General features: G+C 40.1%; 1 protein-coding gene across 4 annotated transcripts in view; it reads left to right on the top strand.

Moving 5' to 3' along the window:
• CACNA2D4 (calcium voltage-gated channel auxiliary subunit alpha2delta 4) overlaps window positions 1–23227 on the top strand; it is a 2573275-nt gene that overhangs the window by 1830465 nt on the left and 719583 nt on the right. For all 4 annotated transcript variants that reach the window (XM_044087505.1, XM_044087506.1, XM_044087504.1 and 1 more), the window contains one exon: window positions 18576–18637. In XM_044087505.1, the coding sequence (XP_043943440.1) occupies window positions 18576–18637 (62 nt within the window). The remainder of the gene's footprint in view (window positions 1–18575; window positions 18638–23227) is intronic.

Here is a 23227-nt window from a genome sequence, read left to right as displayed (position 1 = left end):
GGTTTTGGTAGGCAAGACAATATTTATTAGTTTAATAATTGTATAAATCAATCATTTCTTATACAATATTAAGTAGACATACAAGATGGCTGAACCCTCAGTCAGGCACCACACCCTAGTCTGAGTATAGGTTGGGGGAGGGAGATGGGGGCTGTCAAGTGAATGACCAGCACATACTTTTGTGAGAAATGATCAGTTATATTACTTCTGTGTTACATCTTTTTACTTGTATACATTTTTCAAATCATCCCCTTAAATACTTTGAATCAATAGGCAGAAAACTATCAAACTATCAAAGACCACACTTTTTTACAGTTAAGGAACTGGAAACTTCCATGAATTGCTGCATTTTCTGACTTTGAACACCGACTGCCTGAACACACGGATTGTTATATGCACACCATAGTATTATGAAACACCCTTCCTCCAAAAATGATATCAATTTGTTTACAACATTCAGTAAAGGAAAGATTGGCACAGTATGAGAATTCAGATAGCAGTAAATATTTAAACAAATGTATATTAAGCAACTACTGCAGTGAATGAAATGCCTTGCATATAGGCACTACTCATATTAGTAATATTAAGAAAAAAGAGAAGAACTACAGGTAAACAACAATTATCTTTTGTCTTCTCCTTATAACCGAGGAGGAAATTACCTACAGAAAAGGCAAGCCCCAAGAAAAGCATGAATAAAATAGTGAATAATTTTGTGTGCTTAACTGATTTTATATATATATATATATATATATATATATATATATATATATACACACACATATATATATGTATATATATATATATATATATATATGTATATATATAACACACACACACACACACACACACACACATATACATATATATATATATATATATATATATATATATGTATATATATATATATATAAAATTTATGAAGTATACAACTGAAGCAAAACAGTGCATTTGGCACATTTATGCAACCAAATTTAAAATATATGTCAATATCAGAGAGTGATCATGGTCAAATGGGGCCCTTGGCAGTGTAATGGACCAGACCTCCCCTCACCCCTTCCGTCAATCACCCCAGTGCCTCATTATTTGGCTATCTCTCCCCTATTTACCATAGACACTGTTCAAACTTATCAGTGTACTTACTAGTTCTTCTTTACTTTTCCAGTTATTACAGAGATTTGGATTTAAGTTAAAACTTGTGTTTTAAAATTTATAGCACAAATACTAATAGCCATTTGCTAAACAAAACAGTTGCACATTGAAAGCAGATATAGTATGAGCAGCAGTAAATTCTCTTCCCCTGAAACTCACACTCATTGAAAAATGCATCGAAACTCACATTCATTAAAAAATTAATTTGGCCAGTGGCAGACTGTTACCTTGGTCCTTTGTGGCAGTTTTCAAACCATGGGCCCTACACACATTTTTAGGACCATGCATGTGTTCTTTAATATACCTTCCTGATTGTTTTAAATTATATTTCTTGTTTAACACAGCAGCATTTTTCATCGTGAATTTTAAATTTGTAGTTTTGAATATTTTTTCCAGTAAGCAATGAAATGAAGTGTTTGAACCAATAATAACCAAATTACCAATTTCAAGACATTTATAAAATGTCACTCAAACCAATGTCATTATAATCCAATTATGGCCATTAAATTAACTAAGTGCACATTAGGTCTGATTGTGATAAAAAAATAGCCACAGTAAATTATTCAAGTTTGCTTTACACAAATGCACACTAGTCCTGTAAAGACAGTCTAATGACTAACTATCAGTTCATCAGGGTCAGTCTCTTTTATCTATAAGCATCTCTCAAACCCAGCAGTTATAGTTACACTACTGACTGCATCCTTCTCAGATGTCTGTGTCAAAAAATTAACAATGATATTTACCAAAATTACATATTTCAAATTTGTTGCAAATATAGTCGTCAAAGTATTCCTTCTTAATTCGCACACACACACACACACACACACACGCGTCTTTCTAAGCCAGATTAAAAATTGCTGTAAAATGACTAGAAATGAGCATAGGTGTTTACTAGGCTAATGACTACAAGGGCCTTTTTAAGCCTAGTCATGCATCCCAAATCTCTGATGAGTTCTGGTACCCTTGATAAGTTTACAGGTTACCTGTCTGTATTAGAGACATAGGTGCCAAACCAGGGATGAATTTCCGGTTTCCCATCCAATTTCCCAAGTTGCACTTGAATTGGGTTAGGGAGGAACTCTCGTTTACATGGATGGGGAACCAATTCCATAGATGGGGTAGTCTCTGGGATACATACCTATCTCTCCAGTAGGTCCTATTTATATTACAGGCAAGGTTTAAGTCTTTAGAATGGGTAATTCTGGTACTGTTTGTTTTATGGATATGCAGGAGGTCCATCAGAGTGGGATCTGACAATGCCCTGTATGCCAGGCACAGATCTCCCCTCAAAAGCCTGTAAGAGACAGAATACAGAGATGGGGACTATAACAGACAGTTATAGTCACTTTGCTGACAATGTGCACCCCTTTTTGGTATGAAGAAATGAATTACATGTACTTTATTGGTAGCTTTGGATGAACTACACGAAATTGATAAAGATTGCTAGCATCGTACCATAGGATCCATTCAGGTTTTGCACAGTTTAAATAGAAGAGTGTTTATGAGGTCATAAGAAAGACTAACCACCTGATAACATATGCTAAGTCAATATGCACAATCTCTGGAGAAGTAAAAGTCATCTGAATACTCGCATATTAAAGAGAGCTTTTACTAATGGAGTGGTTGCTGCTGCCAAAGAACTTTGCATTTCTGTGCCTCACCTGTAAATGCAGTGCCTGCTGCCCTTGAAGAATACGTTGCCTAATGTTGCATTAAGTAAATGGTGTGCTGGTGATATTGCCATAACATTTCCTGAACTAGATAAACTATGCAACAGGAGATGTCTGGCAAGGAGCCTAGCCCATAGTCCCAGCTGCTTCAAAGCACTGTCTGGTTAAGTGGCTTGCTTCATGTCATTCAGTAGGTAAATGATGGTGGAAAGATTCAAACGCTGCACCCTTACCACAGCAAGCAGCTCATTAGCAAGTTGGAGATTTAGTCCTCTTCACTAACTGTCAGAGAAGAAGTTTTATGTAAATGCAGAAATCTGTTGCAATCTGATCTTGTAAAGATTGCTATATATTAGTAATATGCAACAATCACTACATAATGAATGTTGAAGATCAGACTGCTCTGATCATCATGCCAAATAATGCAGACTATGACATGACAAACATCAACCTCTTTGCATTTGCTGGGGTCTGTAAAGGAGGTGCTCCAAAAATATATTACTAAAATTCAAAATGGTTAGATTATATTACACAGTCCAGGTCTATTAATGAATTAATTCTTTAGAGTAATGAATAAAGCAATACAATTATAGACAATATAACTGCTACAGCAGCTTTTGTTCAACAACTCACAAGTCATACAAAAATAAGAAATATTACTGCATATACAGCATACTATTTTTTGCAGGGGTCGTACATGCTTGCAGGACACCTACATCTATTTTTTTACCTCATGCCTTCTCTGTCATCAAGAATAGCTATCCATTATGACATCACTCAGTACAGGTCTGACCTACCTGAATTGCTAATAATGCTGTATTGTTGCAGCATACACTTCCAGAGTAATCGGAGATAATTGTGGACAAATGGGGCTCTATACAGGGTAATGAATCAGGCCCAGCCATACCAATATCTCATTACTTAGTTGTCTATCTGCAATTATCATAAACACCCTGTGAATGTACATACTATTTCTTCTTTAGTTTTCCAATTAGCATGGAGATTTGGATTTTATTTAAAACTATTATTTCAAAATTTACAGAAAAAACACTGACAGACATTTTCTAAACAAAACAAAACACTCAGCCATTGAAAAGAGGCTACGCATGACAAACAGTAAACTTCTTATCCTTTGAAACTCACATTTAGTGAAAATGCATTTGGCAACCTATTAAACCACAAGAGACATAAAGTTCTTTTCTCTTGAAACTCACATTTTAGTATAAAAGCATTTGGCAACCCATTACACTACAAGAGACATGCTGGGATTCATGCTCAAATAACATATAGTGAAGTACTAATTAATGTCCATGTGAAGGGTACAGGAATTCATAGGACAAATGTATAATACAACCATGCAAATTCTGTGTCATTCCCATTCACGTTGTATTTAGCTGTGCAAATGATGTGCCATTCCTGTTCAAATTCTGTCCTGTTTAACAATCACACAGTTGCTGTATTTCAATGGCTGTGCCTGGCCTTTCATGCCCCTCCCCCTATAGTTCAGCTGCAGTTCCATCATCCCCCCAGTTCTGACTTCAGAAAACCAAAAAAGAAATTCCATTGGTGTGAGCTCCAGAATACCCAAAAATAAACTTCATTGCTCTGAGCTGTAGAAAACCAGAAAAGTAATCCCATTAATTCAAGATTTTAATCTCACACTGTTACTGTACATAAGTGCAGAAAGCAGCAGTCATCTCTGCATTCGTGTCAAACAGTAGCTGCATTGGATCAGACACTGAGTGTCTGATTAGAATGCAGTATTTTTTTTTCTTTAATTAATTTATATGTCCAGGCCCCCTCAGACAGCATCGGGCCCTAGGCAGCTTACTAGGTAGCTAGTGCTGGATCCCTCTCCGGTCAGTATATAACTGCAGTATTCTGCCTTTAAAGATTTTTTTATAAGATATAAGTATTTATAAAGGGTGTTTTTACTACAGTATTGCAAACAAATGCATGTCAGGCAGAAATATAATCATAATGTTTGTGCAGCAAGCTACAACATGTAAACCCCAAACTTGATAGCAATACACTATCTTCTCAAATATGTGTGTGTTTTCTCTTTTGTTTACCCCCCTTTTTTCTCTGTTTTTCTTATTTTAATTATGGTGCAGCAGTTAGCATTGTCACCTCACAGCAAGAGGTTCCCCAGTTTGATTCTCAGGTGGAGTGCCTTCTGTGCAGAGTCTTCATGTCCTCCCTGCAGCTGAGTGAATGTTAAAGACATGCAGGTAGGTGTGTGCGTGGGTGTGCCTTCTTTGAAGGTTGGGTGCTGGGCTGGCAACTCGACACCGTAAAAAATCCACTACCAATCATTAGCGGACTGGTGATCCACTGTGGTGACCCCTAACCGGGAAAAGCTGAAAGACTTTTTTCTTTTTTTTAATTATGCATTCTTTTCACCTTTATTATTTTCTTTCTCTTCCATTTACATTCATTTTTTTTACAGATACAAAATCTTCAGGAGCAGTCCAGGCAGGCACCTTTCAGGTTAGGGAGTGCTCACCCTCTTCCCATCCAAGGATGTCCTCAGAGGGTTCAGGTGGTATCACCAGTCCTGCAGGCACCCTGGCAGGGGCTATTAGACTTGATTGATGCTGGGGCAGTTCATGGACAGATGAATTCAGCCATTTCAAAACTCTCTTCAGTGTGTTCAAGACACACTCCATGAGCTGGTGAGAACCACTGCACCACCGTCTGGCAGTGGAAACATCTGTGGCTCTGTGGACTGGGGACTCCTGCAGATACCATACCTCCTCAACCCCTCTTCCCTCATCCTTTTCCTGCACCTTCTTACCTATTCCCCACCCATGCTACTCTCTTATATAAAAAATGTTTGAAAACATAGGGGATTCTCTACCCCACCAAAATATTGTGCTCCTCCTCTCCCCCTCCTCCAGCACACCCCTCTTGATGTGTTCCTGCTGTGTCTTTGTTGTGACTCCCCCTTTTTTACTCTTTCCTATCTCTCCATTTCTGTTTTTAAAGTGCCCACATAAGGATATCCCTACATAAAGCATTTTAAACTACTTTATTTTTTAAGTATTAATAATAATTGCTGCACATTCCTTTAGTATGTCAAGTGTGACTGCAAATAACCACATCCACCAATATTGTGTAGTAGTTGCCATGTGTACATAGCATATGACAACATCACAACTCTGAAAGGTTTGCAACGAACATTGCAGTGCATGGAGCGCTCTGATTGTGCTCAATAAATGGTTAAATAATATTCTGTAGCACAAGACCCAACCATAACAACACTTTCAAAGGTATGTAAAGTGCAGTTGTGTAAAATCTTACCATAATGGCAGAGGTCCCTCTCTTCACTGTTGCAGTATTCATAACATTGGGGATCCCCTGCCTAGGGCAACCCAATGTCTGGCCAGTATATGAAAGCCTTAGGTCACTTTAAGGTATTCCATACATCACACGTATGGTCCTATGCCATACATCACACGTATGGTCCTTGCATAGTGTATGCCATAAAGGTGACATTCGGATGTATCATCCTCAGAAATGAAAGCCCCAGTAGGAATGCCAGTCCAAGGAAGAATAAGAGGTAACCAGCACATGCAAAAGAGAAATGGACCAGGGGGAGAAGGGAGGGAGTGAATATTGCAACAATGAAGAGGAGGACATCTACCATTATGGTAATATTTCACACAACTGTACTATGTCCTTCCATTTTACTGTTGCTGTATTCATCAGGGAGAGTGCCAAAGCTAAGGAAGAAACTTTGGAGTAGGAAGGACCAGCAGAGCTCTCTAGGAAGCCATGAAGGATGGCCCTAGCAAAACCAGCTCTATCTCTGGAAATGCCATCCAATTTGTAGTGCTTGGTAAAAGTATGCACAGAAGTCCAGGTAGCCGCCTCAAGAATAGAGTTAGTATTCAAACCCTTGAAAAAAGCACCAGAAGAAACCAGAACTCTAGCAGAATGAGCTTTTGCAGAATAAGGAAATCTTTTACCATGAAAAAAATAACAAAAAGAAATAGCTTTTGAAATCCAAGAAGAAATAGTCTGCTTGGATACAGCTAATTCCAAGGACCTGAGATGAAAGGAAACAATGAGCTGATCAGATTTCCTAACAGTCTTAGTCTTATCCAAATAAAATTTTAGTTGTCTATGCACATCTAATGTGTGTAGCACTTTCTCACTGGCAGACTGTTGAGAAGGGAAAAAAGTGGGCAAATGAAAAGACTGATTAAGGGACAACTCGTTCACCACCATGGACATAAAAGAAGGTTTAGTACGCAAGGACACCCTGTCCTTATGAAACACCAAAAAATAGTAAGAAAAGGTATAAGGGCTTGAAGTTCAGGCACCCATCTAGCAGAAGTAAGTGCAAACAAAAGAACAGTCTTCCAAGAGCAATGTTGCAAGGAAGATAAAGCTGCAGGCTCAAAAGGAGCCTGAGTCAATTTCTCCAAAACAAAATTAAGATCCCAGGGAGGAGAAACAGGCTTACTGGGAGGCCTAATATGAAGGACGTCTTTAAGGAATTGTTTAGCTTCAAACCTAGAAACTAAAGGAGGAGATGAAGGCAGACCAACAGAAACAGCTTATTTAAACAGCATCTAAACATCCAGATCTTAAACTTAGCAGCTCCTCAAATAGGTAAACAGGAAATAATATATACCAGCCTTAAAATAAACCAAAATAAAACCATCAACATAATAGGATGCTACTTCCCACCTGGCCAAAACATCCCTCCACTAGAAAACCTCCTCATCTGGACTACCCATCTCCCCCAAGAAACTTTAATTTTAGGAGATTTCAACACTGACTGGCAATCCTGTTCTAGCAACCACCCAACCCATCATGTAAACCTTCATGGCTTCACCCAACTAGTCCAGTCACCTACTAGGATAAATAAAAGCTCCAACAAACACACTACCCTGGATTGGATACTAGTCAGTAAGAGCCCCCAGTCATATATAGCAGGCTGCTTATCATACAGCCTCAGTGATCACTCCCCAACATTCCTACTCAGAAAACACCTATACCAAGTGAAACTTGTCATCTACCATCAAATATGCAAAAAAATAAACTTTAACCCTCTCTCATTCAGCTCATCCCTTAAGGAATGTAACTGGCAACCTCTAAAATATCTCAGTCTAGATGACGCAGTTGACTACTTTAATAATACCTTCCTAAGCATCCTTAATTACCATGCCCCCATAAGATTTTCCCAAATCAGAGCCCATCCATCCCCATGGCTACAGAAAACCACTAAGTCTGAAATGAAAGACAGGGATAAAGCCTGGGAGCACTGGCGCAAAGCCAAAACCCCCTCCACTAGACAGAAATTCGTAGAACTACGCAATAGAGTCAAAAAGCTAATAAAACAGGAAAAAATCCAATACTACCAGTCTGTCGTTACCTCCTCCCAACATAACCCCAAACAATTCTGGTCCTCAATAAACTCCATCCTCCATCCAGCTAAATTAAGTACCCCTACTCCTAACATCACTCACTCCTCCGAAAATATTGCTACCTCTCAACACACATTTCACACAAACCGTACTATCAGTAGCTAGACAACACAACCCGCCCCAACTCAACTTCACCTAGCAGTCTCCCCACTAGCTTCTTGTTCTCTCCTGTTCCTACCTCCAAAATAAAAAAGCTGTTAACTAAAAAATCCACCAAATTAGCAGCAGACAACCTCCCAATTGAATACCTACAACTCGCAGCTGACACTCTAGCTTACCCAGTATCCATCTTGATTAACAGATCTGTCAGAAAGTTACGTTCCCACACTATGGAAAGCATCACACATAATTCCCCTCCACAAAAGCGGCCCCTCCACAGAGCTAACTACCACCCCATAGCTATTCTCTCCCCACTCTCCAAAATGCTAGAGAGATGCATCCATTCTCAGGTCTCAGATCACCTCCTTGCTAACAACCTCCTTTCCAACACCCAAGACGGTTTCCGACCAAACCATAACACCACCACTGCCTTACTCTCTTTCACTAACACTATCTTACAACATAAAAATACTGGTTATCTTTCCTCAGCTACTTTCCTAGACCTTTCTAAAGCTTTCGACATGGTACCACACAAACAACTCATCTCTCTTCTCAATAACCTATCCTTCTCTCTATCAGTCACCAACTGGTTTCAAAGTTACCTGTCTGACTGCCATCAATCCATTGTATGGCAGGACAACCTATCCCCCCAACTACCTGTCTCCATAGGGGTTCCCCAAGAGTCCATCCTTGGACCCCTACTCTTCTCTATTTTCACCAATAATCTAGCCTCTGCCACCACACATGGCACACTCATACAATAAGCAGATGACTCAAACATTATCTGCACAGCCCACCCCCTAACCAAACTACAAACAGTCACACAGGATGCCTTTTCCTCTGTTGTAACTTGGTTATCCGATGCCCAATTAATACTCAACCCAAAAAAACTAAATTACTAATCTTCCAACCCACCAAACTTACTCAAAACAACTCTCACTTTAACATCACAGCAAAAAACAACACCACTATCCATCCTACAGAACACACCAAATTGCTAGGAGTGGTAATAGACAATAAACTGAACTTTGACATTCACATATCCATGACCATTAAAAACGTCCACAAAAACTAGGAGCATTATGTAGAAATCAGAAACTACTTACCAAAGCAGCAAAGATTTCAGTAGCAAATTCTCACCTTATCTCCACCCTACTTTTTGCCTCTCCAATATATACAAACCTAAGACAATGCAACCTAAATACGCTCGAAACCTGCTACAACAAAATTGCCAGATTCGCCACAGGGGCTTCCTAACGTAGTCACCACTGTCTCTCACTGGCAGAATTGGGCTGTCTAGAGCTCCCTCACCTCCTTCAATGGTACCAACTCGCACTCGCCTGCAAACTAGTAAACCATCCACTAAAAGTCCCATCCCTCCAGAATCCACTCCAACCCTATCTTACCACCAGACCACTAAGATCCAGCAACAAAAACCTCCTACAGGTCACAAGAGCCAATAACTCTGCTGGAGAAGCATTATTCCCCTGCGCAATAGCCAAGTTATGGAACTCCCTCCCACCCTCAATTACCTCTGTAACATCTTGCACCCACTTCAAATCTTTACTAAAAGCGCACTTAAAAACTTGCAGGATATGCCCTTCCAACCCACCCACCCCCCTCCAATATCACCCACTCCACCCACCCACAACCTCTCTCTGCACCCCACTAACTACCTTAATTATAACAAGCTTGGTTGCTCATAAACCTAGCTACTTACTATATAGTAAGAACTTCTTGTTGCAACGAGTGTTAATGTCTGTTATGTACCTCACAAACAACAATGATTCAGTGTCCACTGATGAATTATGTTCTACATCTATAACTATGTCCAATATCTGTCACTATGTTTTAAATTTGTATTATGTTCTACAGCTGTTTTACAACTATGTTTTAATCTTGTATTATGTTCTACAGCTGGAACAATGTCTATAATTTTTTAAATGCTATTTTTCTCAAACTGTATAATGCCTGTAACATTTAATGTGGGGCTTTTCTCCCCGGGCCTCCTCTGAAAACGGACCTGCATCTAGTTGGACTCTCCCAGTCAACAAATGTAAATAAATAAAATAAAATAAAATTGGGCCTTAACAGAAGAATAAGCCAATCCAGCAATGAGCAATTCATACAGATAAGAGAGAACCAAAGTATCAGCCACAGAAAGTGGATCCAGGTTACGAGAGAGACACCAAACAGAAAACGTATTCCATTTGGATAAGTAGAATTTCCTAGTATTCCTAGTTTCCTGGCCTCCTGCAGGACCCTAAGCATGTCCTCAAAAAAAGGTGTCTGTGTGGAATCAAAATCCTATCATCTACAGAGTCAGCTGAATAGTGGACAGGTGGGGATGGATGAGAGATCCCTTGTCTTGTGTAAGTAGGTCCATCCTGTGAGGTAACGTGTGATGACTGCCCTTGCCTAAATGCAGAAGAAGAGGGAACCATTGCTGTCTCGGCCAAAAGGGAGTCACCAACAAGATTGTGGGAGTGTTCTGTTGAATTTTGAACAGGACTTTTGAAATAAGAGGAAGTGGAGGGGAAGCATAAAGAAGCATCCCCTTCCAAGAAAAAGAGAGGGCAGCTACCTTCCACACCAGAGGACCTGGGACTCTGACACAAAACAGAGGCGGTTGTCTGTTCATAGAAGAGGCAAATAGACCTATTTGAGGAGTACTCCACTGTTGGACAATGTCCAAAAACACATCCCTGTGAAGCATCCATTCCTGGGATTAAGTTAAGGACCTGCTCAGATTGTCTGCCACAATGTTTTGGCCTGAGGGAATGTAAAGTGCCTGAAGAGTTACTTGATACTGGACAGCAAGATTCCATACCAGGAGAGCCAGCCGTCTCCGTACAGTGTGGACATGGAGGTTTTCCACTGTCTGCACTGTAGTGCAATCTCGGAGTTGGTATGTTTAAGTAACAGGGAATGTGGAGGGTGCAGGGGATCTTGCCCCCCTGCTTAGAGCATTTTTATGGTTTGCTTGGGTGTTTTTATGGGGGTTTTTTTTGCCATTCGACATTACTGCGTTTCGTCATTTAGGGGTCGATTATTACATGTTCGAACATTTCACTGTTCGATCACGTAATATAAACATGATGCAGACATCCTACAGAAAGGCCTCACAGAGACCAATGACTAGTGTCGAAACCATGGCCTTAAGCTTAATGCCAAAAAATGCATCACCACCCCCTTTGGGAAAAACTCAGTTCCAACTAATTACCACATTGATAGGAGCCCACTGAACATTGAAGGTGGCTATAAAAGATCTGGGGACACAGGTTGATAGCAACCTGTCCTTCGACCACCACATTGCCATTGTGGTCAGAAAGTCTTTCTATGTGGCACATCTTATTACCAAGGGTTTTGCATCCAGGAAGAAAGAGGTCATTGTCTCCCTCTACTCTTCCCTCATTAGGCCAATCATCAAGTACAATGGTCCATTTGGCACCTCACTAGACACCTGCAACAACTGGTGGACAGACTCAAAAAATGCCATCTATTTTCTGTCTCATATCACCTACTTAGAGGCGATCTCTGCTTGACTTACAAAGCCATGTCTGACCCAGCTCTGTTAGAAATGCTACATCTAAAGAAATCCCAACCCCTCCACACCACACACTCCAGAGACCTCAAGCTTATTACCACAATCAACAGAACATGCTGGAGGGACAGGTTCATAACCCAGAGACTGCTCTGGAATAGACTTCCCATACATGTCAAGAGGAGCACCTCAATGGCCCTCTTCAAGAGAAATCTTGATGAGTGGATGGGAACTAGAATGTTCACCCCTGGGATCACTCCAGTGGCTCTACTTGATAGGCACTGGCAACTAACATTGGGTGGCATGATGTCAGGGCACTTCTATGGGCTAGGCTTGTAAAGGCTCCAGGGGCATTAGCCTAGTACACACCTATGAACCATTGAAACTTCCCATGTGAAGTTTGGCCAGAGGACGCATAGGGTTGGTGGATGCCATGAAACCTAGAGCTCTCAGAAACTCCCTGGCTGTAATGGAACCCAGAGAAAGAAGAGTGTGAAAGAAGAAAATGAGGGTCAAGGCCTTGGGAGGAGACAGGGATGCCAGCAAAGGTACAGTTTGAATCCTGCAACCCAGAAAAACAATGTCCCGAGAAGGAGTCAGAGAAGACATTTTGAGGTTTATTGTAAACCCCATGCCCTGAAGAAGAGAGATGGCAAAATGGAGATTTTGCAACAGGATCTCTGGAGAGGATGCCTGAAACAGCAGGTTGTCCAAGTAGGGAAATACTTGGATTCCCTGAAGCCTGCAAAAAGCAACCACAGGAGCGAGGCATTTGGTGAATACCATTTGGGTAGTAGAAAGGCCAAAGGGCAAAGCAGAGAACTGAAAATGCCTGGAAGCAATAGAGAAATGCAAAAACCTCTTCAAAAGGGGATTGCAGAATATGGAGATAAGCATCCTTGAGATCCAGGGACACCATGTAAGCATGAGGAAGCCAAAGAGGGAAGAGAGTCCGAAGGGACAACATTTGAAAGGATGGCACCTTCAGAAAAGGGTTTAGATGAGAGAGGTCAAGAATTGGTCTCCAAGTACCCTCTTTTCTGAGTATTAGAAACACTCTGGAGTAAAACCCCTCCCCCTTTGAGACACAGGCACCTCTTGAATAGTACCCTGAGCCAAAGGGTTCCACAGCACCTCTAGGAAAAAGGAGAGTTGTTCCAGAGGGGGCTGAGGAATACCCATAATAGGTGAAGGGGTCTCCATATCATGAAATATCCCAGGTGAATAATGGACAGAACCCAAGAATCCTGGGTAATCTGTAGCCAAACAGGAAGAGACATAGAGAGACAAAGAGAAAGAGGAACATAACTGGGAAGAACAAGATAGTCAGACAGCACCTGGTTTATCTGGAAAGGAAGACTTCTGAGTCCCTGAAGTCTGAGTAGCCTTAGCAGGAGGATCCCACTTGCCAACCTTTTTGCCCTTAGGAGGAGGTCAAGATTGCCTGCGAACCAAGGCTGGCTTATTGGGGTAGTTTCTCTGAAATTTAGACACAGGAGAAACAAATACATGTTTGAGTTCCTGTAAAGCCACCCCCTTATCCTGAAAGGACTTAAACAAATCAGCGGCAGCTTCACCAAACAAGTGTTTATTATCAAAAGGGGCATCCATCAACTTAGCCTTCATATCATCAGGCAAAGGCTAAATCCAATGCCAAGAATACCTCCTCATCACTGACCCAAAAGCAGCAGCCCTAGAAGAAGCATCTGCTGCACCACAACTACATTTGATGGAACGATGAACCACCACGAGGAAGTCCCTAACAAGGAAAGAGCAGAGGTTTTACCCTCAATCTGGAAGATCAGAAATAACCTGATATAGGAGAGCTAAAATATACCAGAACATATGGAGTTAGCACTGATGAAGGCTATAGGCTGAAACCGGTATGCTATTTTCACCTGGTGGTGTTTAAACACAAGTTAGTATAGGCTTCTCTTTTTTGGATGGAATTTGTCCTTATATTGATTAAAACTTTGTATGTGAACAAGGTGTTATATTGAGTGCTGGCCTTTGAGTAGATCTGATAATTAACAGCCCTTAAAGCCACGGTAGCCGAGGTGTAAACTTTACACAGCCTTTCCATGATTCTGTTGTCTTTATCAGAGGGCAGGAACAGACGCCGCCAAGGGGTCAGCAGCAGAACACTTTTACAAAAAATTACAGTCCTCAGGCACCCTATACCCCTCTTGGGAGCAGGGGGCTGAGAATCAGGTGCTTTAGTGGTATTGGAAAACACATCCAACAAATCTGCCAAAACAGGAGGAACAGCAGAAGGTTTAGGAAATTCTATCTGCAGCAACTCATAGTACCTCTTATAGACCTGAGCACAATGCTATTTTAAAAAACTCCATCATCCTGGAGATTGTGTCCCCAAAACAAATTTCTTCAAAGGGAGTATCAGGACTGGTAGATTCCTCTTCCTCTGACCGATAGTCCAGAGGAGAAGGAAATGAGTAAGCAAGGGATTCCTCATCAGAATCCAATTCCTCCTCAAAGGAATCCTGATCCCTGGGACTTTTAAGGGGAGTAGAGGACCAAGGGGGAGCTGGAAAAGAAATCCCCCTGAGGTGGTTTTAATGCCATCAAAGCACCTAACAAACCCTGAGTGAAGGCCTCACACTCACACTGTGGATCCTTAGAGGCAAGAGAAATATGTTTATTTTTTTTGTTTTTTCTTTAATGGGATGTCTGCCTTATAATACTTGTAAGACTCTGACCCAGGATGGCATTCAATAGTAGTAGTAGGGAATTCTTCTCTGACTAAAATCTGATGAACACCCCTAGGCCCCTCAGAAATGATCAACTGTGGTTCCCCATGAACATCCTAAATGAACATCTGCAAAGCCTCCTTGGATGTGCTTAAATCTGGATCCCCACCAGCCTCCAACCAGGTCACAGCAGAGGGATCCAACAACAAAGCCGGGCAAACCTCTGGGTATTCACTCACCTCGGGAGAAAAGTCCATCAGAGGCTGAACAGCAGAAGATTCTGGCCTAGGCTTCATGGCCTTCTTCTTCCCTGACAGCTGTCCCTTGGTGTGGGAAGTTTCCTCCATGATATATTTTCTGAGAAGTTTAAGTTGGTGATTCTCCAGATACAGCTTCAATGAAGAAAGTCTACTACACAAAGTTTTTGGTACAAAAGCCTGACAGATGGAAGAGCATGTATGGTTGTGCAAGGCACCAAGGCAAAACAGACACTCTCCATATTGACAAAAAACCAGAACTAAAAACAAGAAACAACCAAAGACCAGCACCAAGGACCAGCAGTGCACTATCAACCACAAATGACAGAATTTGACCTAGGTTTCGTCTTTAATTCAGACTTCTTCAGGAAAAAAAAAAAAAAAAGAAGTCTGAATTAAAGACGAAACCTAGGTCAAATTCTGTCATTTGTGGTTGATAGTGCACTGCTGGTCCTTGGTGCAAAACAGACACTGTTTGTGGCAGTCTTTATGGGGAATTTGTCTCCCAGACTAGCATTTACCCTTCGTGGATGACATGAAACCCCACAAGTAACAAAAAGACAAGTAAAAAAGGAACCCCAACAGGGCATTTATCTGCAATGTCTAGGTGAAACCAGCAATGGAACGTAGGCATTCAGACAGACGATCAAGAGATGGCATTCAGTCTGCGGCAAAAAGTTCTGAGGATGGTACATCCGGACATCACCTTTATGCCTTATACTATGTGAGGAACATACTTGTGATGTATGGCACACCTTAAAGCAACCTAAGGCTTTGATGTATGGCTGGATGTCAAGCAGCCCTAGGTAGGGGATCCCCAGTGTTATGAATATTGCAACAGTGATATGGAAGGACATCGTGTTACACACATCATAAGCACTGCTACAGTCCAATGTCAGGAAAGACACATTCCTTTGCTTTCAACCGTTCCTGAATATCTTCCCGTGTACATCATGTCAGTCTGTAAGTAACTCATTTAAATGATGGCAGTGTTTAAAAACTGTCCCCAACTTTTTTTCCTTACTTGCTGTCTATGTGACAGCACTCACTAAAGTGCTTTACTGGCTTTCAAAGCCAGTAACACACTTTGGCTTTTTTATTTTGTAACAGGTAGTACACTACAGGTTGTTATGACCGATCATAACCTGTTGTTATGTGCTTCCAACATGGATGTCAAGATTCATTCATTTTTTGGCATCCTTGTCTTGAATACATAACAAAGTGGTTATGTTTGGAGACCCACTCATAACCCTCTATATTATGTACTTTTCTGACATTGGAAAAGTGCTTAACAAGTTATCATTTTGCTAATTTTGGGGGATATTGAGTACTTTTCATGTACTGTAGTATATGGGTTGGAGACTGGCATTGACAAAAAGGCAGGAGTTTGAGCTGGATGTGGCAGAGTTAAAGATGCTAAGATTTTCACTGGGTATGATGAGGGTAGACAGGATTAGGAATAAGTATATTAGAGGGTCAGCCTAGGTTGGAAGGTTTGGAGACAAAGCCAGAGAGGCAAGATTATAGCAATAACCCATGCCTGGGTGCGGGTAATGCTGGATTTACCCACGGTTGGCGTGGTTTGGTCCCGAGGATGAAGCCTGAGGGACCAAACAAAGCCAACCGTGGGTAAATCCAGCATTACCCACACCCAGAAGTGGGTTATTGCTGTTATACAATGGCATTATTTAAGAAAAAAAATAATTACTTTTCTTAAATAATGGCATTGTATAATGCCTCCTTGCTGCCCTTCCGCAGCTGTTTGGTATTCCGCGGAAGTTCTGATGTACTGCGCATGCCTACGCAGTACATCAGAGCTGTGGGCAAAAGCAACGGAGAAAGCAAGATCTCTGTTGGTTTTTACTGTTTCGCTATGTTAAATGGGTTTAACATAGCGAGACAGCTTTAAAAAAAGCAATGGAGAATCTCCATTGCTTATTTTAAAGCTGTCTCGCTATGTTAAACCCATTTAACACAGCGAGACAGTTTTGAAAAAAGCAACGGAGAAAGTAAGATCTCCGTTGCTTTTTACAAACTGTTTCGCTATGTTAAAAGTTTAACATAGCAAGACAGCTTTAAAATAAGCAACAGAGATCTCAGTTGCTCTTTTTAAGCCTGTGTCGCTATGTTAAACTCCTTTAACATAGCGAGACAGTGTTTTAAAATAGACTTATACTAATGGGAAAAGTCTGGGCGACCGGACTTTTTTCCATTAGTATAAGTCGATTTACAACGTGCATGCTAACCAATCAGCGTGCACGTTTTGGAATATTAATGGGGGGGTCATGGTATAATACGTCGGTTTGGACATGTGCTGAGGAGGGATGCTGAGTATATTGGGAAAAGGATGCTAAGGATGAAGCTACCAGGTAACAGGAAAAGAGGAAGGCCTAAGATAAGGTTTATGCATGTGGTGAGAGAGGACATGCAGGTGGTTGGTGTGGCAAAGCAAGATACAGAGGGCAGGAAGAAATGGAAACAGATGATCCGCTGTTGCGACCCGTAATGGGAATAGCCGAAAGAAGATGATGATCTAGTATAATACTTATGGACACTCCAGCATTATATTCTTAGTGGATCGGCTATTGCTGACATAAAGCTATCGGCGATATAAGTAGGCTGGCATCCGTTAATGATACTGCTTTGTTTTTGTACGTCTTCATTTATTGCAGTGCTAACTGCCTGATATATGCCACATAGTATAGCATTCAAGCATGCCAGTAAATATACCTTCACAATAGTTTAGTGTATTCCGCGGTACATATCTGGTGTAAGCATATCAACATATTTGTACAGTGTAGAGATGTATATGAACCTGCTACACTGTTAGCTCGAAGGTGAGAATTTTCACATAAGCAAAATTTAGGTACTATGATTTCCGACCCAATGGCATGATCTTGAAGGCCTCTACTATGGCTTTGAATATTGACAGACTGACTTGTTTGGAGTGTAGTTTGCAAATAATTTCTTTTCTGGTACAGATGCCAGCAGAGCTGTAACTAGAGTCACCAAAATTAGGGAATGGGTTCGCCAGGTAATATTAGTGGAAGGTGTGGTAGGAATGTTATCAGCATTTACAGCGATTTTTAAACTAGAAGATGGCTAGAGGCAGCATTTTGTTAACTCATGATTTATTTGCATTATTTATTATTGAAGCTTGAAGGTTGTAATTCAAGATGACTGAAGCTTTATTATATAAAGGTGCTGTTCTTGTCAACACTTAAGTCCTTATGCATTATTAGCTGCTCTGTGCTATGCTGAGTTGTATCAGCCTAGCTTTAACATGTTATTTTTCTTAACAACAAAGATTTTTGAGTGATGTTTGAAGGTTTTATTAAAAAAGTCTAGAAGAAGTGGCAGAATTTGCGCTAGGGCACTGAACTGCAAAGAGACAGCCACAGGCTGCATCTGGAACATTCTTAAAAGCTCCAGGGAGTCTATCTGAGACTTGACATACATTCTGCTGAGTAATTTATGCTATCATGCAACAAACTGCACATCACAGCTGGTATTGTTTCTTCTTCAGAAATGCCTTTTAGCTCCACACTTCTGGAGATCACAACCATTCAGACAAAAGAATAACAAATAAACATGACGTGATTCATAATATTGCAAGGACTGCATTTTATGACTGTGTTTTCTGTACAGCATTGTATTTGTCAGTGTACTTATTTATTCGTTTATTCTACCTCTCTCTCTCTTTCCCTAAGCTGTGGGTGTACAGATTACACTGAATGTACTCCGGAGTAAATTCTGGACAGCAACTCGACAGGTGAGAGACGAGATTCAAATATGAAACTACACATCAGAGCATTACTGTACTTTGAGATCGAGAATACATTACTTATTGTTACAGGGGAAATCCTAATTTTTATCTAGCAATTTACATACAGGCATCAAGAGAAATATATGGTATACATGCAAAAATATGAATTAATTAATTAACATAAGACTGATTTTTATTTTATGTAGTTTTCTTTATTTGTTAGTGGGGTACATGTATTACCCCATTAAGGACCCATTCATCTGTGACATGAGAAAAAGACAGATGCACACTGATTGGACAGACCAGACGTGTGCCCAGCATTCCTTAAAGAAGAAAGTCCAGCTGCAAAAGATGGCTTCAGAGGCTGCTCTGTTCTTGAGACAAACCACCAAAGGGAGAGAAGACAAAGAAAGTGCTCGTCTCTTAGAAATGTCTCATGACCCGCAACAGAGACATATTAGTACTCAAGCACCTTATTTCTCTCCTGCATGTCACTGATTTGTTGTGTACAGCACAGCACATCAGTAGCCAGTAGAAAAGATGAAAGGCAAATGAAGTGTCATCATACAATATTATTTTTTAAGAAAGTAAGCAATTTTATTAATAATGTCATGTATAATAGAAATAATCTGTGTGTGTGTGTGTGTGTGTGTGTGTGTGTGTGTGTGTGTGTGTGTGTGTGTTTTGCAGAAGTTAGCCACAGATGGCTTATTTAATTACTCCAACTTCACCCTTGTGAGCAAACCACATCAACCGTAAATAAATCCTGTGTTATCTACTTGTAGTCATGGATCCTTGCTAAATAATAATTTATGGGTATAGTGTGTAGAAGCCATGAGTGAACTTTAGGTAATTACAGAATAGGATTTACATTTGGGTGTTGATGTGAGGTGATCTCAGAATACTGCAGCAAATATGGGAAAGCATGGTGGGATTTGCTGAGAGAAGGAAAGCTAATTTAAACCTTGACTCCTGAGTCTTACTGTTAGAGTAAGGCTTGCATTAAGGAACAGAAACGATATGGAAGTTAATGAAGAATTAACTGTTCCGGCAAAGTGATGGCAAGAGACAAAGAGCAGGCTTGGGGGGAGTAGGCAGTGTGCCTAAATGGAGGGGTTTGTACAAGAGAGAACCTGTAAAGGAAGTAGACTTTTCAACAATAGATAGGAGGTGGGGTCTTTTATATGGTGAGCCTGTGGTCAGACTGGGGAGAAAAAAGTATGTACTGCAAGTACAGTTTAGGAGCTCTTGCAACATGGAGATGCTAGTAGCTGAAACTGTTATTAAAATGGAAAGCACATATCATTCTGTTGCCATTAACATTCTTTTTAGGTATTCATGACTTTCATCTAGGCAAACAGTGTGGGAGTAAAAAAAAAATGTATATATATATATATATATAGATAGATATATATATATATTATATATATATATATATATATATATATATATATATATATATATATATATATATATACATACACACACACACACACACACACATGCGCACACAGACTAAATGGTACCATACTACTTCACAATTCTGTTTAACCACTGTGGTACAGCATCTTTCTGCTTTCTACATTTTTACTTTTATGTATTTCTCTGTATGTGTTTATTTATATTTATTTATACTAACTGTTGCTTTCTGTTACATATTTTTAATGTTGTAACTGCTGCTAGTTCAAAAACTGGAACTGGTTGAAAAGGTCAACTGAACAGCCTCCCTAATGGTTACCAGAGAATAAGTAAGATAAATAAATAAACAAACAAACTATAATAAATAAATAAATACACATACACATAAGTATATACATATTTAATATTTGGTGGTATGACACTTCTGGTCAGTGAAGTTATGGCTTGTGGAGTGAGAGCATGGACAATGCTGTATGTTCCATGAAGGTGACCGGTAACTTTTTTCTTCTTCTAAGTTTACAAGATGTTTAAAGGAGCATGGCCAAAATGGAGACTAAGACATTTAAAACTTGGCACAGACTTATGTCTCTCCATCAAAGACTTCATGTCCTAATTGGAGGCAGTTTTCAGCTTAGCACAGGTACCAAGGATTACTTATACTAAAACCCTTTTCAGATATCCACAAATCTGTTGATCTTTCCTGATCAGGGCCATGTTATATGTATAAAAGACCACAAATCTGTTGATCTTTCCTGATCAGGACCATATTATATGTATAAAAGATGGCTGACAAATCCAGGTTATCAACAGTATCAGTACTAGGAAGGCTCACAGTGCGTAACAAGGCTACTTCTTGTTCTTTCTGTAATGTATCATGGATTAGTTCGATTTTTTTGGTGATTATGAACAAAATCCAATGTGAGTGATGATGACTGAGTTAGTAAAAGTCATACAGTAGGGATGATATGGAAAAATGGAAATATTAGTGAACTTAACGGTCATCACCATCATCCTTGTTTTTTTTTCATTTTTACATGGGTTTAGCATGTCACCTCAGTTATATCACCTCTCTCAATTCAGATCCTCTGTTTTACCTTTGGCAGTCATGACCAGCTGTCACACGTCTTATCTCACTCAATTCGTCCATGTCTTGGCTGCTTTACCAAACGTCTTTTGCTTTCCTTCAGCTGTGAATGAACCACCGTAAGCTGTTCTCCTCATCCTTCTCTACAACTGAGGCCACTTTGGCTTTTGCTCTGATGTCTTTATTTCTTTATCTTTCCCACAACGTGCATCCTAGTACCCATTTCAAGCACTTCATCTACATTATGTTGGGCTTCTTCAGCTGCTTATCCTTCACTGCCCAGGTTTCTGTACCACACAAAGATGCACTGCTCATATCACAAACATGCACTGGTCATATCACAAACATGCACTGCTCATATCACAAACATGCACTGGTCATATCACAAACATGCACTGGTCATATCACAAACATGCACTGCTCATATCACAAACATGCACTGGTCATATCACAAACATGCACTGGTCATATCACAAAAATGCACTGGTCATATCACAAACATGCACTGGTCATATCACAAAAATGCACTGGTCATATCACAAACATGCACTGGTCATATCACAGAAATGCACTGCTCATATCACAAACATGCACTGGTCATATCACAAACATGCACTGCTCATATCACAAACATGCACTGCTCATATCACAAAGATGCACTGGTCATATTACAAAGATGCACTGCTCATATCACAAAGATGCACTGGTCATATCACAAAGATGCACTGGTCATATCACTTAACACCTTACCTTTCAGCTTCTTTTCCGTTCTTCTGTCACACATTATCCCAGATACTTTGAACTGCTCGGCTTCTCTGATTCCAGCTTTGACATCTGTATTCAGGGTTTCCTTCTCCTCAACCTCAAACATACGTCCCAAACAGCTGCATCTGTTAACCTGTTCTATAGTTTTCCCTTCTTTCTCAAATTTCAACTTCTGATTTCCCCCATTTGCTCTCATGACAACTCTCTTGTCTGTACTCATTTTCATCCCATATGACTTCAGTTTTACATTCCAGTCCATCATGTGCTGAAATTCCTATTCAGGATCTGCTGCGAGTTTTAAACATACCCATCATCCTCTTATCTCAAGAATCTGGGCTAAAAGGTCATCATCCTCTTATCTCAAGAATCAGGGCAAAGACCCAAAATCAGAATAACAGATTTTGCATTAGCATGAATTTTCTGAAGGATATAAAGTCTGAAACTCGGTTATGTGTTATTGTTTATTGTTGGTAATCCTTAACAATTTTTTCAGAAAAATACAAATATTATGCAGAACAAACTAAAAATATGAGGTAAAATCAGGGACATTCCACAGTTAGGTAAAGTTGAGAACTATGATATGTTGTCTGTATACAACAGCTTTGTTGAGCTGTCTCCTCTGAGTCTATGTTACTTCATTGAAGTTTTATTATCATGAGTACCTAATCATCGACCCTTTTAAACTGAACATCCGGTCATTGAATGTTCACATCAGCAAACAATTTTCATAGGGAAGGGAGCTAGTTCACAATCATTAGAAATTTTTCCCTACTGTACTTCGATCTCCGAGTTGTTATATATAAGTGGGGGGGTATAGTCCCCCAACCTTGGTGGGTTTGAAATAATGTAGTTTGTGTTACGATTGCTGTGGTGGGCAAGTAATTGCCTTCTCTATGAAAACTGTTCACAGATGTGAACATTCGATTAATAGATGTTCGATGTAAAGGGGTCGATGATTAGGTATTTGCAGAAATAAAACTTTGATGAAGTAATATAGACCCATCCCCCCCAACCTGTTTGTTAATATAGTCCATCACCCGTATGAACAGGAGAGGGCTCAAAGATGAACCATGAAGCACAACCAGTCCAGTTAGAAACCACTCTGTGAGTCCAAGCACTGTTTGTTCTTGCATCATTGGGTCCTTGTAAATAGTCTGCACTAGTTCTACCAATGTGTCCTGGAATTCAAACCATTACTGGACTGCCCCAATTAGCTTTCTTAGGACCTTCAAAAACAAAACATACACTTCAGAGGCATACTTAAGTCGGTCCAAAAATAAAATGTAATCCATATACAAATATACACAGTTAAGTACTTTCATTCCTAG

The sequence above is a fragment of the Protopterus annectens genome, chromosome 11.part0 (assembly GCF_019279795.1).
Source record: "Protopterus annectens isolate FY-2018-M chromosome 11.part0, PAN1.0, whole genome shotgun sequence".
Taxonomy (NCBI): domain Eukaryota; kingdom Metazoa; phylum Chordata; order Ceratodontiformes; family Protopteridae; genus Protopterus; species Protopterus annectens.
This window is presented reverse-complemented; position numbering and strand designations above follow the sequence as displayed.